The sequence below is a fragment of the Mytilus californianus genome, unplaced genomic scaffold, assembly GCF_021869535.1.
Source record: "Mytilus californianus isolate M0D057914Y unplaced genomic scaffold, xbMytCali1.0.p SCAF_2, whole genome shotgun sequence".
In the NCBI taxonomy this organism is placed as follows: Eukaryota; Metazoa; Mollusca; class Bivalvia; order Mytilida; family Mytilidae; genus Mytilus; species Mytilus californianus.
Genome location: NW_026262668.1, coordinates 66,636,034 through 66,654,920, shown reverse-complemented (window position 1 = coordinate 66,654,920; position 18,887 = coordinate 66,636,034). Strand labels below are relative to the sequence as shown.

The following is an 18,887-nucleotide window of genomic DNA, read 5'->3' as shown; positions in this document are numbered from 1 at the left end:
CATCTATATAGCTGAACATGAAGTAAAGGGATAATGCTAGCTTCTTTTCATTCTTTCTAAGAATCTCCTGTATGAAGTCTGCCTCATAACAATAAAGGAACACATCTGCAAGCAGAGCACAGTTTGTTCCCATGGAAATGCTGAATGTTTGTAGAAAAACAAGCTTCCAACATAACAAATATGCTGTCAATCAAGAATTCAAGCAACTTGATAACATCAGTTTGAGAGTATTTTTTAATCAGAGTGATTTGTTTACAAAGTATGATTTGTCCATCCCTTAAACAAGATATTTGTAACTAGGTTGGCAATTCTTTTTTTATGAAACAAAGTTAAGACCAAGTCTTTCATTTTTGTATGACATTGGGATTACTTGTGTAAGAGGAAAGAGACTTAGATTGTATGCACTCTGACATTACTTTGAAAATTTTAAGTATCCACATCTGATTCACACCATTCCTAGAGTAGGTACTTTCACAATAACTCTGAAGCTCGGCTTTGATTGCTGATAAAATTTCTGTAATAGTTTAGAAAAAGGTTTTATGGAGCACTTGGAAGACTCACCAATATACATGTAACTTTGCTGGTAAGGACACTTTAAACAAGAAATGATTGTAACAGGATGCTGTTACGAAGTCTCCCAAACGAAGCTCCCATAATTCGTAATTCCCATGGTCGCCTGACATTGAGCAAAGTCCAGTGAAAATTGGTTTGGTCCAGTAAAGTTATATGCATTAGTGATACCTGGGGACTAACCCTGTATATCATTCAAATCATCTTGGCATGACAAACCAGAATATATATGGTTTAGTGGTGGGGATCGCGACCATTTACAAGATAGAACTTTCTCAAATGGCAGGGGGTGGGGATGACCCCTGGGGACTAACCCTGTATATCATTCAAACCATCTTAGCATGACAAACCAGAATATATATGGTTTAGGGGTGGGGATCTCGACCATTTACAAGATATTAGAACTTTCTCAAATGGCAGGGGGTCGGGATGACCCCCGGGGACTAACCCTGTATATCATTCAAACCATCTTAGCATGACAAACCAGAATATATATGGTTTAGGGGTGGGGATCTTGACCACTTACAAGATATTAGAACTTTCTTAAATGGCATAGGGTGGGGGTGACCCCTGGGGACTAACCCTGTATTTCATTTGATTTGCTTTATCATGACAAACAAGAAAATATATGATTTAGGGTAGGGATCTCGACCATTTACAAGATATTAGAACTTTCTCAAATGGCAGGGGGTTGGGATGACCCCTGGGGACTAACTTTGTATAGCATTCAAACCATCTTAGCATGACAAACAAGAATATATATGGGTTAGGGGTGGGGATCTCGACCATTTACAAGATATTAGAACTTTTTCAAATGGCAGGGGGTCGGGATGACCCCTGGGGACTAACCCTGTATATCATTCAAACTATCTTAGCATGACAAACCAGAATATATATGGTTTAGGGGTGGGGATCTCGACCATTTACAAGATATTAGAACTTTCTCAAATGGCATGGGGTGGCGATGACCCCTGGGGACTAATCCTGTATATCATTCAAACCATCTTAGCATGACAAACCAGAATATATATGGTTTAGGGGTGGGGATCTTGACCACTTACAAGGTATTAGAACATTCTTAAATGGCAGGGGGTGGGGGTGACCCCTGGGGACTAACCCTGTATTTCATTTAATGGGTTTTATCATTTAGAACATTTTCAATTAAAAAAGATTGTGTCTATCACAAACGGTTTTCAATTTATAATCATTTGAAAATTTTAAAAAATAAAATCCCATAGGGTTCTATAGTAAAACCCTCTTTTGTTTTTGCCCCTCAAAGTACCCCTTTATAAACCCCATTGCACAAACAAAACCCTGATTGCACCACTAGACATGTTAGTCTAACATATTGTGAAACCCTAAGTTAATCTGACAAGCGGTTTTGGAGAACGGGTGCGGACAAGTTCAAATTTAAAAGCGGCGGAAGAGGAAGAGGAAGAGGAAGAGGAAGAAGAATAATAATAATAATAAGAACTGAGCAAAAACAATAAGTCTTCCCAAACTTCGTTTGGGAGACTTAAATATGTAATTTAGGTATCCAAAATAGTGAAAGAAGATCCAGATCTTCATCTTTGCTTGAAATTCCAAGGAACATTGAACTAACCTATGATTAATCAGGATTTTCTCTTTGGTAAGTGTCATAGGGTATATGTTCAGTTTCTGATTGAATTGTCAATACTTTATTATTTTGTCAAGCAGTTGATGTAATGTGATTTATATTCAAAAAGATGTTCTTTGGGGGTTTTATATGCAGGGACAACAAAATATTTGTCAGGTAGATACGACAGGTGCTTAGCAAAATTTGGGTCTTCAAAGATCAATGTAGCATGTGAAAATGGAAAAAGCAGACCCACTCTTTCCAGAAAAAAAAATTGCTTTATGGAATCTTACCTTTTCTGTCTCTCAAAAAGGTAAAGGACGACCATTTTATATTCAGGGGAGCAGGAGGATTTTCATCTGTTGCTACCCATGCTTTTTTTTTTCGTGGCTTTGTTGCATGAAAATTTACTTTAAACTTTTGTACACAACTGTTTCCTGCATTTTGTGTTGCAGAATATTCATTTTCATCCTGTCTTATGCAAGGTTATTTATTTTCCGCTCTTACAAAGCCATGATATTCATTTTCAAAATCCTCCTGTCCTCCCCCTGCCCCCAAAGAAAATCATATGTTGTCCCTTGATAAAATAAAAACAAATAAAAATCTGGATTACCACTTGTTAAAAACATTTTAAAGCATTTGACTGCACATGATAATGTCATAATTTGCAACCTTTTTCCAATTCCATTCCTTTTCTAATGCACAAGTTTTTTCTGATTACCCAGTTTCCATGGTTACAACAAGATATGATCACAACAGAAATTGTTGGACAGAGTAATTTCTATCCATCTGTACCAAATGAAACACACTTGTACTGACATCTAGGGACAATATCCAAAATGTATTTTGGGCTTAATGTTATCTCCCATGAGATAAGACATTTGAATCATTTTTCACTGCTGGGTCTAAGTCTTGGAAATAAGCATGCTGTAGTCCGTCTTCTGCTGATAATCTACCTGGAGGGTTACATACCAGTAATCTCTACAAAGACAAAAAAATATTGGTATTCAATTTTCCATTAACTTTTATTCAAAATGCAAATTTTATGTCTACCTAATTATCAAAAATAAATTTTAAAGAATTAACCTTATCATATACTATGTCAGAGTCAGAATGATGATTGCAAATAAATAAATAAAAATAAGTGTCAAAGTAAGTGAATAATATAAAAAAAAAATTGGTAGGAATCTAACTGACCATTAGATGAAGATGATCAAGAGGCTGAAAATGAGTTCTTGTAATTAATTACCTAAAAAATTTGTCTCAATTTATCTCCATAAGGAAAAGTCTGAATTTAAAAGGTATTTAAATTTTAGCATTTTGTTTACTTTTCTGTTCATTCAAAGTTTGGCTTGAAATTGAACGTACATAAATATGCAATGGGAATCAAATCAGGTAGCAGCATATTATCACAATCTTCTCTTTTTAAGGGGAGTAGTATCTTAGTGTCAAGAATAAAGGCAAATAATGTTTATAAAGAAACTGAAGTAAGAATGTAAAAATTTAATACAAACCTGTAAAAGGTCACGACCTTTAGCACTGAGCTTTGGCACAACTTGTTGCCATATAGTAGTAACTTGATATAATGGAAAAGGCTGCAAAATAAAAAAAAAATAAAGATGTGGGTAATATTTATAGATTATGGATGGTATTTCAACAGGAGAGGGTGTTTCTAAGCTACAATTTCTGTCTACTTGACTGAGAAAAACTCATATCGCTCTAGAAGCCAGACATGAAAAATTATCACAAAAAAAAAAAAAATTAGAGCTCAATATAAGAAAATAACTATAAAATACAATATCAGAGAGTTAATCTAATTCTTGTTGTCAAATTGATGATGTAACAGATATATAGTGATGGACTAGAAATACATCTCAAAAAAAAAAAAGAAACATAAATTATTCAATACTTGAAAACTTGCACAAAAATATTCTATTGACAACAAAATAATTAGAGAATCTTTTACTTATACCTATATAATGACCTACTTAAAGAAGAGCAGATTAAGGTAGTTCAACATTTTATAGTATTCTGTAGCTTGTAATCATACTGATCATGAATAGATGATCCAACAACCTAAAATTCAGAAACAATTGTTTCTATTTTTTCATGTATTTGTTTAACAGTGGCAATGAACAGAATTCTTTATAAAAAATAATTTCATGAAATTTTTGTATGGTAATGATGCTCTAAGACAATTCACACTGAGATATGAAATTGTGATTTATGGACACTGAATGTACTTTATTTCCACTTTAAATCCTCAACATCATTGAAGAAAACTTAAAATCTTTACAAGTTCAAATGATTAGCCTTTGTCAGTGACCCAGTAATTTGTAACCTCAGCTATTTAAAAGTTATAGATACCTTATATTCCGGTAATTGAGACATTCCTGGCCAGGTATCGTCTGTAGGTGTACTTAACAATCTGTTGTACATTAAGGCCCAATAAATCGATGTTGGTGGAAGATGATCACTGTTTTTCCTATTTCTTGATGTTCAATCATTCTTTATCATTGCTCTTTATATCTCAACCCACTAAACACTTAGATGCAACCAAACTATATAAAAACGGGTCATCAATACACATACCAATAAGTGATTTTGATATGAAAATAAAACTATGTAGTTTAGGAGCCATGGTATCTCTATAAATATTGTCATGACCTCATAGAAAGGACCCTTTAAAGTAATTTCTTTAAAATGAATAAATAATGGTTTATTTTCAAATGTCCATGGACTTGCTCATAAACGTCACACAAGAACAGACTGATCATTTAACTCCATGTTTTGTCTATGATTGTAGTTCTAGCATGTGCTCCATATTTCTACCTTACTCAAAGAAATTTTTGACAAAAATGAAAGCTTTGTCCTCTTTGGATCTTCAAACTTAAATTTGACCTCTTTGGATCTTCAAATTTTGGTGTATCTTCACATTATTTTAAAAAGCCTTCAGTTAACAGTATGAATATACCTTAAAACTATTTCAATGCAAAATTATTTTTAATCCTATATGGAGATTTAGCGAAGACTTTGTACTTCCTTTCTTATGCCAAAATAAGGCCATAACCACTCTTCCTCTTTTTTCAATCTGAACAAAGACTAACATTACATGGCTTTGAAATTATACAGCCTATAATAAAGGATACTTGAATATTCTTTTGAGTTGATCATCTACATCATTACCAGGAAACAATGGCCTTCCTGCATTGGCAAGTTCTAAAAAGCATAATCGTATATTTTGTTATGGCTGCTTATCTTTAGTTTAAGTTAATTAAGTTAATTGAGTTAAAACCTTGTTTACTAGATACGACGGGTGTCACATGTAGAGCAGGATCTGTTTTACTTAAATAAGCAACACAAAGGGTGCCACATGTAAAGCTGGATCTGCTTTACTTACATGAGCAACACGAAGTACACCACATGTGGCACAGGATCTGCTTACCTTGCAGGAGCACCTGAGATCATCCACAGTGTTTGGTGGGGTTCGTGTTGCTCAGCTTTAGTTTATTATGTTGTGTTTTGTATACTGTTGTTTGATTGTGGTCATTTATGAGTTTTGAAAATCTCTTTGGTATCTTCCACTTCTCTTTTATAGCGTTCACTGTTGTTTGTTTCTTATTTAAAGAAGCCTCATGGGTTGAGCACGCACAAGTTAAATTCAACACAATCTGTGTACTGAATCATATCTCCTTGTATCTTTTGAGAGACAGGACATGCTTCTATATTAGATATTAACTAATGATAAATAAATTTTAACACAGACTTAGGTTGTACACTGTCGTACAGAATTGTAAAATTACTGATTTTCTGGTGCTTAAAACATAAAACTTATATTTCAGGACAAAGATGTTTTGATCTTGTTCTAAATCTAAACATGGTACATACTTAAATGAAACATACACAATTTTTGTTCAGTCAAGTTATTTAACACGATAGTTTTTAACAACCAGGCTTAGGCTACAGTTACTAGAGGCTTTATAAAGACTGTTAATCACCAAGGTCTATGTGCAATGGACACAAAGGACACTATCAACATTTTAGACAAGAGCATAATTCATGACTAAAATCCTATAAAAAGACAACAGTTTTCTGACAATTTCATCTATACTGACCTATTTGCAGAACTTGTCTTGCAGATCACATTTGCATTTTAAAGTTTATATCTATGGAATATAGTTTTCAAGATAATAGGCAAGAACACATAATAGTAGTAATAAAATGCTTCGTTGAGCGCAGCCTGATACGACCGCAGAGGTCGAACCCTGAACAGTTAGGGCAAATTTGGACACAATATTCAAGCTTGATACTGTCTGAATTTGGATTGTGATAATTTTTGACATAATAGAGGTTTCTGACACAAAATAAATGTGGTCAAAGATCTTATAAATCCATTGCCCAATACTGTGCAATTGAAGATTTCTTCTTGAAACTTTTCAAAAATTCGAAATTTTAAAAATTTTGAAAAAAAAATATGAATCCCTTAAAAAAATTGAGAAACCCCCCCCCCCCCCCAACTTTTTGAAACCCCCCTTGGAGCAATAACCCCAAAACTCAATCCCAGCCTTTCCTTTGTAGTATGGAACCTTGTAGTACAATTTCAGAGAGATCCATACACTTACACACAAGTTATTGTCTGGAAACTAGAAAAATGCTTTTTTTTGGCCCTTTTTTTGCCCTTAATTCCTATATAATTGGGGCAATTAACCCTAAACTCAATCCTAGCCTTCCCTATGTTATATAGAACCTTGTGGTACAATGTCAGAGAGATCCATACACTTACACACTAGTTATTGTCTGGAAACTAGAAAAATGCTTGTTTTTGGCCCCTTTTTGGCCCTTAATTCCTAAACTGTTGGCCCCATAACCCCTAACATGAATCCAAACCTTCTACTTGTGGTATTAAACATTGTGGTACAATTTCAGAGCAATAGAAATACTTATACACAAGTTATTATCCTGAAACTAGAAAAATGCTTGTTTTGGGCCTCTTTTTGGGCCCCTAATTCCTAAACGGTTGGGACCATCATCCCCAAAATCAATCCCAACCTTCCTTTTGTAGTATTGAACCTTCTTAAAAAATTTCATAGAGATCCATTCACTTAAACTAAAGTTATTGTCCGGAAACCAATGTGGGTTCGGACAACGACGCAGACGACGACAACATCATACCAATATACGATCCCAAAAAAAATTTTGCGGTCGTATAAAAATTGTCATTTAAGGGCAAAAACTCCTATTATGAGTCAACTGACAATTTTGGCCAATAGGACTTATTAGTAGATCTGGTCTGGTTGATTAATTTTGTTTTTATGTTGTTATCTATCTATTATAGTTTTCAAAATAATAGGCCAAAATGCAAAAATTGGTAAAAAATTGCAATTAAAAAGCAATTAATACAATAAGGAGATGACTGACGATTTTGGCCAGGTTGACTTACTTGTAGATTTTGTCTTGCTGATCATTTTTGATGTTTAAAGTTTCTATCTATCTATTATAGTTTTCAAGATAATAGACAAAAAAGCAAAAATTCATGAAATTCGTCATTTCAGTGCAATAACTCATATAAGAAGTGGTCTAACAGTTTTATTGTAAACAGAAATTACATAGAGCTCTATATTCTGAACATTATTGCTGTATCATATTTTCTCTATCTCTAGTGCTTTACAAGAAAATAGACAAAACCTTTTACCCTGTATGTTCTGTGTTTAGTCATATCGGCAATGTTGGTTAGCAGGGGGGCGGGGCATCTGAAACATTTTTTAAACAAGACATCATAACATTGTCCTATTATGTTATAATTATATTTATACCTGCAAATATACATCCAGCAGACCACATGTCTATTGATGTTGAATACATCTTAGCACCAAAAAGTACATCAGGAGGTCTATACCACAGTGTCACCACCTATAAAAACATTATCGATTTAAAAAAGTACATCTGGAGGTCTATACCACATTGTCACCACCTAAAAAACATTATCGATTTAAAAAAGTACATCTGGAGGTCTATACCACAGTGTCACCACCTATAAAAACATTATCGATTTAAAAAAGTACATCTGGAGGTCTATACCACAGCGTCATCACCTATAAAAACATTATCGATTTATACTAACTTGGAATGTTATAAGAATTTTCCTTTCTTTGACCATTTGTTATCATTCTTCATGTTCAAATACCAGATTTTGATTAATTAATACAAGGAAGACATGCTACTCTATCCCATGGCTTAAATTCCATAACCATTCACTGAGACGCACGATCATTTGTGAACTTTATTAAATACGAATGGTTGTGATGTACATGAAGTCATAGTTTTTACTTTCAACTTAAAATTCATGAAAATAATAACAGAACATTCAGTAAAATGAATTAATAACACAAAAAAAAAAAAAAAATATAGTTATAAAGGAACATAACTGAAGAACAGTAATAGTAATTGTGTACAAGTTTTATAACATTTGGTTGAGACAAACTAAAGTTACAGAACAGAAACGCAAAATTCAGCAGTTTTTAAGTTTATAAAGGGGCATAACTCAAGAATGGTAAAAGTGTCACCACCAAATTTCGTACTTAATCTGTATAATGTAGTAATAAGCATTGTGTATAAGTTTCATAACATTTGGTTGAGGCAAATTAAAGTTAGAGAACGGAAACAAAAAAATGTACATTATCTCAGTTTTGAGGTAATGAATAGTGTGTATAGGTTTCACAATGTTTGGTTGGGGCAAACTTAAGTTACAGAATGGAAACTAAAAATTTTGAAATCGTTCGATTTAAAAAGGGGCATAACTCAATAATGGTTAAAGTGACACTACCCAAATTCAACTTGATCCGTGTTTTATCAGTGGAAGGCAAAATTAAACATTGCATTGTATAAAGCATTGATTGCAGTTGATTCAACTATAATCATGGACAAAGAAAGATAACTCCAATTTTAGAAATTACTTGAATAATGACATTGATATTTTTAGAAATTACATTTAGTTAAGACAAACTCAAGTTAGAGAATGAAAACGAAAAATTCAGCAATTTTTTCATTTGTAAAGGGGCATAAACCTTGAACAGTAATCAAAGTGCTTGTAAGCACTGAATGGTAAAGATTGCTTTAATTTATCAGTAGGAAGTAAAATTGAATATTGCATGGTATAAAGCATTGGTTGTAGTTGATTCAACTACCATTATGCACAAAGAAAGATAACTCCAATTTTTAAAGAAGACTAAAAAAATTTTAGAAATGAAGGGTAAAAATTGCTTTAATTTATCAGTGGAAGGCAAAATTAAACATTGCATTGTATGAAGCATTGATTGAAGTTGATTCAACTATAAACATGGACAAAGGAAGATAACTCCAATTTTAAAAATGACTTGATATTTAGAAAAAAAAAAAAAAAAAAAACCTTCCATTTGTAAAGGGCCTAACTCTAGAACAGTAAAAGTAACGCCACCAAAATTCAAACTTGATCTTTATTTAGTGGTAATAAGCATTGTGTATAACTTTGGGACGTACGGAAGGACGGACGGACGTACGTACGGACGGACGGACGGACAGACAGACGGACGTACAAGGGTATAACTTAATGCCCCCTCCGCTACGGCAGGGGCATAAAAATAACACAAAGCTAAGTGGTGATTGAGGAGATTGTTAACCTTCGAATAAAACATTGTCAAGTTGTCAACCCAGGCAAAACTGACTGCTCTATCACCCTCTCAGCTATGTGTTGTTATTTATGTACTGTTGTAATGAAACAATTTTATTATGGAAAATGATAATTAGTTTCTGCATGAAAAGAGACACTGATTTTTCTGTATAAAACCAAGGTACAGTGGTTACTGTTTTATTTAAATGAATGAATAACAACACACTTTTAATTCTGAACACATTGACCTATTACTGATAGTTGAAACAAATAAACAATAAATCTAGTTTTTTCCTATGTATTTTCACTTTAATAAGGAATTAATGAAATTTATACTTAATTATGTTTCTGTATTGACACACTATTATAGGTGCAGCCCTATTTTACCTCTGCAGAATAAAATCTGACTGGTATTCCAAATGCTCTGGCTAATCCAAAATCTGCTAGCTTCAATTCACCATTCTGTAAATAGTATCATTTAAATTAGTAATGAAATACATTGTTAAGAAGAACATTTAATGAGGTTTTATTTTTTTTGAAAATGAGTGTGAATTTTTTTCTCTATGAATAATTTTATACCTAGGGTCTCATAAAAGGTTGATTAAAATCATTTCAATTTTAAACTGTTGTATTCCCCAAATCACTCTTGAATGTTTTTAGAAAAAAGGTAAACAATTTCATGAAGTGTTAAAATGCAGTGAAACCATCAATACAACTTTGTTGATACTGTAAATTTAATATAAATTTGACAGTTTGAAAAAAGGACCCAAACTTTAAAATCATCTCAAAATGACCAAAATTGTGTGAAAAAATTCTTACTTTAAATAACATTCTGATATCTTTGAAACTGCATCTATTCTGACCCCTGACAGCAGTTGAACATAATCATTCAACACAAATGTTGAAAATTACTGAAATCCTGTTAAAACTTTCCAAACTTTTAAAATCTAATGTTTTCTTGGAGCTTCAGTCTGCTCATATTATTCTCATGGCAATGGCACAATGATTTTTTAACATGTAGTACAAGCAATAATCATGTAGACATTTTTGTATTTTCACTTCATTACAGTAATTATAAGAATCATTCTTATTAACATTCCAATACATGAAATGTTAATTCTGATAGATGTTGGTGATGGAGTGGGGTTAAATCTTTACACGAAATGTTAATTCTGATAGATGTTGGTGATGGAGTGGGGTTAAATCTTTACACGAAATGTTAATTCTGATAGATGTTGGTGATGAAGTGGGGTTAAATCTTTACACGAAATGTTAATTCAGATAGATGTTGGTGATGGAGTGGGGTTAAATCTTTACAAGAAATGTTAATTCTGATACATGTTGGTGATGGAGTGGGGTTAAATCTTTACACGAAATGTTAATTCTGATAGATGTTGGTAATGGAGTGGGGTTAAATCTTTACACGAAATGTTAATTCTGATAGATGTTGATGATGGAGTGGTGTTTAAGTGGCAAACATTATCATTATGTAATTGCTTACATCCACTTTGGTGGATAGTTGTCTCATTGGCAATCCTACCACATCTCCTTATTTTTATATGCAAATCAGGACTTGAACCTGTAAATTTGATATGAAAGTCAAAATGAACCCTTTTGGTACAAGACTGAAACACTGAGCACTGAGCCAGATTTTTAAGTTCTAGTACACAAGTTATAAACAGTACACAGGTTCTAAATCTGGTAGAAAGTCTCTCACATGCTAAATTATTCTGAATTACAATGTATAATTTTTTAGACTTGTATGCCTTCATATATTACTTTTCTAGTGGCTTTCTTCATTACAATATATAATTGATAAAAATAAACTATAACTGGTATCATACTTACCTTATTAATAAGTAAATTCTGAGGTTTGAGATCACGATGGAGTACATTGTTAGAATGACAGAATGCTAAACCTCTCAACAGCTGGTACAAAAATGACTGCAAAGATAAAATTAAAGGGGCAAATATTAGAGGAATAGACCTTTTTTAAATAAAGAAAGTAGGGGCATATTTAAATAATAAATAAATAAGTACACTGTATCTTTGATCATTAGCTGCATATAGTGTATTTTGTGAGGCATAATTCCTAAAAGGTGAGAAAAAAAATTGGTTGATTTTATGCTAAAAATTATATAAATTGTGAGAAACATTAGATTTAAAAATTATTTTTCTTTGGCAATCGAAAAAGAAGGAGTCCTATTTGCCCCACCATGGATTGAACACTTTATTTCAGTAATGAATTTGACTGCCAACTATTTCAGAAATGTAAGAGGATGACATTTCTTTTCTTGTAGATGATCTTCAGCACTTCACCATCAGGACAACAACTATGTCAAAGACCTTTCAAGGATGATTTAGCAATATTATTCAGAGACTGGCACACTAAGAAGAGATTTGATTACAGTAGTACCTGAACTGTATCCTGGTCGATTTCACCATTACAACTATCAAAGTATTTCTTCAGATCCTGATCACAGTATTCAAATACTAATGTTAGTTTCTTCTCACTGTGTAACACATCATGCAGTCTGAAAGATTATTTCATAAATTATCAATTTTTTCATGATTCATGATTAATAAAAAAACAATGTCTGTATTTAATAATAATGATTTTTCGTTTCTCTGTGAATAGATGAATATTGTATTTAAAATATTATATTCAAATATATCTTGAATATGCCATGAATGCAACTATATTGTTAAATAAGAGTATTTTATCAATTTTCAATTTTTCTTCTTTTTGTGTGGAAAAATATTCAATAAATATTCAATTAAAAAAAGTTACACACTATATATAAGCTTAAGAGTTCAGTAACTGTAAGATAAGGACTTCCTACCTTCGGCGGCCTTTATGAACATTCACCTCAAAGCAAAATGACAACAATTATACAGAACTGTGCTGTTCCACATAAGAGAATTGCAGTAATATATAGAATTATCTTACCTCCTATGAATATCATTGGTTAAAAGCGAACATGTGGAGACCCTGTATATTTAATATTGGGTTAGTGGGCATGTTTTATTTAATACACGGTTAGTAGCAGTGATACCTCCCTTTATAAAAACAACATGACGTTGAAGAAAAATCTGAAACATTTCACTCGGACAACAGATGACAAAATTGATGATAAACGATTGAAAATAAATGCAGAAAACACATTAAAGGCTAACAAATTGTTATTATAAAAATAAGGAGATGTGGTATGACAGCCGATGAGACAGCTATCCACCCAATAAAAGTAGGTTCTCAATATCGAAGACTTTATCAGGCCACTAGTCTGAATTCCACGTTAAGATAGTGCAAGATAAATTTGTTACACAGTGTGCTCGCTTTCACCCCATCTGAAATTTACTGACCCGGAATATATTGTATTAGGTCACTAGCACAGTGTAACTAATAATATCATTACAAAACTGTTTTAGATATATATGTGTCACAGAAGAATAAACTCAAATGCAAAATTCATCCATGTCACTTGAGCACCAAATTGTGGTCAGTCATTTAAATGTTCAAGAACTATAGAAGAGGAGTGTATATGTAGTGTAAATCACGATCAGAAATACCAATCTTAACATAAAATTTTATCAAAGTCACAAAGCATAAACGTAGGTCAGTTACCAAATGTAAGGGAATGTAAACCTATACAAAATGTATAATGTCATGAAATATCATTGAATTACAAAAATAAGGTGTTGTAGGAAAGGACACCAATGGCATGTTTGTGAGCGTAATCAAAAATAAAAAAATTGTTATTTTAACTGATGAAAAGCTTTGAAATCAAGGTGATAAAGAAATACAATACTTCCCTTTTTACTTAAAAAATTGCAATTTCAGAAGAGTTTTCAGAATAATACATGATAACCCCAAAAATCAAAGATATAGAATTACATCATTTGCCATTTCTGACAAATCTACTAATGCATGATTGCATTGTTACAAGATAAATTTAGGAAAACAACTCTCATGACCTATGTGGATTATGTAGAAAACCTAAAAAAAACAATGATATCAACAAATAATAGCACAGAGTGTAAACTTTCTATTGAAGATTTTAGTAAGGTTTAGTTGGATTTTGTTGCAGGTATGTATAAATCCCCCCCCCCCCCCCCCCAATTAACATATCAAACTAGAGAAATCATTTTTTTTTCAAAAGTAAAATAAATGGTGGAAATATATATTTCCTTTGAAAGGCTGCCTTTTAATTGGGAAAATTTCTACACAGTGGCTTCAGAGGAATTGTGGATAAGATACATATACATTTGTACATTTATCACTACTGAAAAGTCCAATATCTGCTATTTGACTCTAACAAAAACAACAAACAAACTAAATGGTGCTTTATAGCATTTCTTGTTTTTAAAAGAATATGTAAAAGTTTTGTCAGTTTCTGTTTTGAAGTGTATGAGTTGTAAATAAGAGGAAAAAAACAATGATGCAGATGATGACATAGAGAAAAGATCTTCATATTTGCTGCCATGCAGACGACACAAACATTATTTGTACCTGACTATATTCTTGTGCTTTAATTCCTTCAATAAACAAATTTCTCTTAAAGCTGAACTTGGAACACCCTGTAAAATACAATTAATCAGTACTTTCACCATTTCTGAATGTTCATGTAAATGTATCATGTTTTGGCATCTTTGTACAATAAAAATTGTTTCAGAATATCACTGTTAAAATTAAATCAGAAAGAAATTAATTTGATCTTTTCCAACTTGCTTTGACACAGAAAATTCATTCTGTATCATATCTGGAACAGAAATCTTTAAAAAGAATATAAGTTGTGCAATTTACAATGTATTATATATATATAGTTGCAATGCTTTTAAGAAATTTTACAATTTATATTTAGTTGCAATGCTTTCAAAAAAGTTATTTTACAAATGTATCTTACTTTGTAAAATAAACTGTTTATATAAGATATTCTATGGAAAGTATGTTTTTGTTATATATATTTACTGAGTTATTTGTACTATGAACATAATTGTAAAAATATAAATTGTATTTTTCAAGCATAGTGAGTTGGTAGGTTGTTTGGTTTTCATGTTTGAATATTTTCATATTTTGACATGCTTGGGACTTTTATTGATTACAATATGGTATGGGTTTTGCTCATTGTAGAAGACCCTATGGTGACATATAGTTGCTTACATCCATATCCTTTGGTCTCCGGTAGATTATTGTCTCATTGGCAATCATACAACATCTCCTTATTTTTATATTATCTATCTTTACTGAATAAGACTAGTTTATCTTACTTCATCATCATCATCTAGTCGTACTCTCTTTAAAGCTACAACTTCGTGTGTATCCCGATTCTTTGCCTTGAAAACTGTACCATATGTTCCTATAATGAAAGTTAAGTTTTGATGTATTTTAAAAATCACCTCTTACCTAAAACAGATCCATATTCTATTCTTAAACTACTATGTAAAAACTTACATGCTTAGTATAAGTGGAAATTTGTGTTTTTTGTGATCAATATTCTACAAAAGTCATTTCCTTTACATTTTCTATGGCAATGAGTTAACTTTTTATACAGCAAAACATGTAATTAACAATTTTATTTCATCATCTTTGTTTAAACTTAATAATGAAAGATAGGTATTTCTCAATAATTTCTTTCAATTCAATTCCACAATTGCTAAGCTTCACATGCAATATGATTGTTGCACTCTTCTTCTTCTTCTTTATGTTTTCCAGTCTTTCATCTGAATAAAGATGGTTAATAACTGGTGCATACGTGGCCTATTTATTTAAAACAAGTTAATATAAAGTTATATACAAAAAAAAAACGGTGCAGAGAACAGACGTAGTGATTAAAACTATGTACAGGAGATAAAGCTATTTAAATGAGAGTGGAGAGAACAGCATATGTAAGCTGCTCTCTGAAAGAGTCGACTATCTGTGAATTAACAACTGTAGTTGGTAGGAGATTCCATTGTGTTATTGTGTATGGGAAAAATGAAAATCTGTACGAGTCTTTGGATGTATAAATTTGGACCATCTCTATCTTCAAGATAGATTCTGAAGTGTGGGGGTCCCAAACCGAGCAAGAGTACTCAAGTTTGGGACAGACAAGTGTTTGGTATGCCTGGCTCTTAATGTTTTGATTTGATCTTTTCAGATATCTTCTAAGAAAGCTGAGTGTTTTATTGGCTTTCGAAATATTGTCATCTATATGTTTGTCCCATTTGAGGTTAGATTGTAGTGTGATGACTAGGTATTTAGCACATGTAACAGTTTCTAAAATGTGATTGTGAAGAGTTTAATTATGTTGTAAAGGTTGACGTTTAGTTGTGACAGAGAGAACAGTACACTTGTCTGGGTGGAAGGCCATCAGCCAGTCCACTTCTCATTTTGCAGCTGCATCAAGATGAGCTTGCAGTTTGAGGAAGTCACCCTGGGATTTAACTGGCATGTAAATGATACTGTCATAGGCAAATAATCTTAGTTTGCTATGAGTAAGGTAGTCTGGGAGGTCGTTAATTAGGCCAAGAATACATGTAGGACTGGACCTAAGACAGTACCTTGTGGAACCCCAGAGGTGACTGGGACTGTGCTTGGTGATCTTCCCTCCAGAACAACTGTCTGAGTACGGTCGGAGAGGAATGCAGAGATTCAGTTTAATGTGTTTCCATTGATGCCAAAATGATTTAATTTGTACAGTAAGTGACGATGTGGAACTTTATCAAAGGCTTTTGCAAAGTCCATTATTATAAGATCTGCTTGTGTATTTGAATTGTTTATGGATTGAAGTTCTTGGATGAAGGAAAGTAGTTGTGTTTCGCAAGATTGAGAGTGCTGAAAGCCATGTTGGAGGTCCTACAAAATGTTATTTGATTCAAGATGTTTCATAATGTGTGACGTGACTATGCGCTCCATTAACTTGCAACAAATACAAGTTAATAAGATTGGTCTATAATTGACCGGTTTATGTTTGTCCACCTTTTTATATGCCGGTGCAACTCTAGCATGTTTCCAGTCATTAGGTGTGATTCCAGTGATATAGGATTTTTTGAAAATTTGGCACAGAATAATGGTGCGATTTGTGTCTGCATTTCTTTGAGTAAGCAGCCATTGATATTATCTGGGCCGGTGGCTTTATGAGGGTTGATCTTATTTAAGAGCTTTTCGATCCCTTTTCATGTTATATGTAATTTACTGATTTTAGGATGTGAACTGATGCCCTTGTTTGGTATTGGGTCATTTGTTACTGGGGTAAATACAGATTGAAATTATGTTTGTTTAAAAGATTTGCTTTCTCTGTAGCGTCTGTAATGATGTTGCCGTCTTTCTTTAGACTTTAGTGCAGATATGCCAGATTTGTCAGTTCTTATTGACTTGATATATTGAAAAAGCTTTTAAGGTTTACTCTGATTTTGTGTTGGAAAATCTGGTTTATTGATGGGAAGATCACAGAATAGTTTTTCAATATATTCCCAGTAGGCTTTCCTTCGTTCTTTTTGTACCTGATCTTTCATCTTCTTATATTTCTCAGTGTATTTGCTGTTTTTTCGCTTTTCGTACAGTTTTTTTTTTCTTGTTTATTTGACGTCTTAATTTGTCAGAGATCCACGGTAATCGGTGTTTGTTTCATAGGATCTTTGATGGAATATTTCTTTCATAAAAATACAACTGTAATACTAAGTGAGACATAGAGATTTCATTAAAACTCATCAAATATAATATTTAAACAAGCTTTGTATAGATTAAATGAAGATTTTTTTTCTTTGAATTAACAATTTGCTAGGATAGTGAGAGAGCTGACATATAATTTATTCAGTTATTTACAACATATACAAAAAATGTAACGTAAGAATGTAGTTTCTTCTTTGTAGTAAAAAACGAACTACCAATAATCTACTATAATTATTACATTCTCATTCATATCTTTCCTAAATTTTACAAACCTTCTCCTATTTTCTCTAATTTTTCATATTTTTGCATTTTCTAGGAAGGAACAATTTTCCTTTCCGGGGAGTTATCGTACAGGGGAGCGCAACCATGTAAATGAGGTGAAATTTACTTTCGACACGTAGTTGTTTCGACACGTGCCAAATTAGGCACTACCCTGTCAATGTAGAAATAATTTATTGGAACTTTCCAAATCAAATTAGAAAAGACTGCACCTTGAATATGTATGCATGTTATGAATGACTGCATGGGACTCATACCTCAGGACTACTGTAACAAATACAATTGATGCCGCAAACATTCCATCAACAATATCGTTCAGTAACATACAAGCACAGACTCACTGTCCTGTATAACTAACTCACGACTTAGAAAACTAATCAATTATAAAAAAAATACGATAGAAACGCAAAGATATTATAATTACTCTGACAAATACATAAACTTATACTGGAAATACACTCGAATCAATTATTTGTGACCTAACTTATCATGAATCATTGAAACTAACCAGACCAACTTAATATTCAGACAAGACCATCAAGTACATACAAAAATTCAAAGAAAAAGATGGAAGTTCAAAACAGACACCACTGAAAATGTCAACGATCAATTCCAATCAGTTTTTGCATAAGAACCCGTTAATACCATAGTGATACCAAATGTATAATGGGCCTACCGAAACGACCCGAATATTTCACACTTAACCATATCTACACCTGGTTTTAGAAAACTCCTCAAGAACACACACCCTCTCAAATTAGCCACCGGTTCATACAATATATTAATGGTCAAGTTACGACAAATAGCTCCAATATTACAACCCATATTAAGAAGTCCTTTGACACTAGGCACACACCAACAGACTGGAAGCATGCTACCATTACTCAAGCTTTTGAAATCGCAGACTTCAGATTAAAATATTACGGAATCTCTGGACAAACACTTAATTGGATCCATGCATTTCTTTCCGAACCGTACATAAACTGTAGTCATATATGGAAGTTACCACCCACAGTCCCTGTCACATCTGGTGTTCCACAAGGGTCTTGGGTCAAGTCTTGTTTCTGTTATATATTGATGACCTGTCATGCTATACTTGACCACTAACGAAGAAGCAATGGTTCAGGGGGACGGGTCCAAGGTAG

General features: G+C 32.7%; 1 protein-coding gene across 1 annotated transcript; it reads right to left on the bottom strand.

Moving 5' to 3' along the window:
• Positions 1-2,567: 2,567 nt before the first annotated feature.
• LOC127728125 (cyclin-dependent kinase 5-like) lies at positions 2,568-17,841 on the bottom strand. The gene is made up of 11 exons (XM_052235364.1): positions 17,736-17,841; positions 15,081-15,169; positions 14,323-14,390; positions 12,229-12,346; positions 11,661-11,756; positions 10,200-10,274; positions 7,981-8,077; positions 5,317-5,386; positions 4,535-4,595; positions 3,682-3,762; positions 2,568-3,148 (listed from the first exon to the last, which is right to left on the bottom strand). The coding sequence occupies exons 1-11, from the start codon at positions 17,770-17,772 to the stop codon at positions 3,026-3,028; spliced, it is 915 nt and encodes a 304-aa protein (XP_052091324.1). The 5' UTR covers positions 17,773-17,841; the 3' UTR covers positions 2,568-3,025.
• Positions 17,842-18,887: the final 1,046 nt, after the last annotated feature.

Coding starts and splice junctions, on each gene's coding strand:
- LOC127728125 (XM_052235364.1), bottom strand. CDS start 17,772: ATGCAAAAATATGAAAAATTAGAGAAAATAGGAGAAG. Junction 5,387..7,980: donor TGCTGGATGTATATTTGCAG/GTATAAATATAA, acceptor TATGCTTTTTAG/AACTTGCCAATGCAGGAAGG. Junction 4,596..5,316: donor CAACTCAAAAGAATATTCAA/GTATCCTTTATT, acceptor AATGTACAACAG/ATTGTTAAGTACACCTACAG.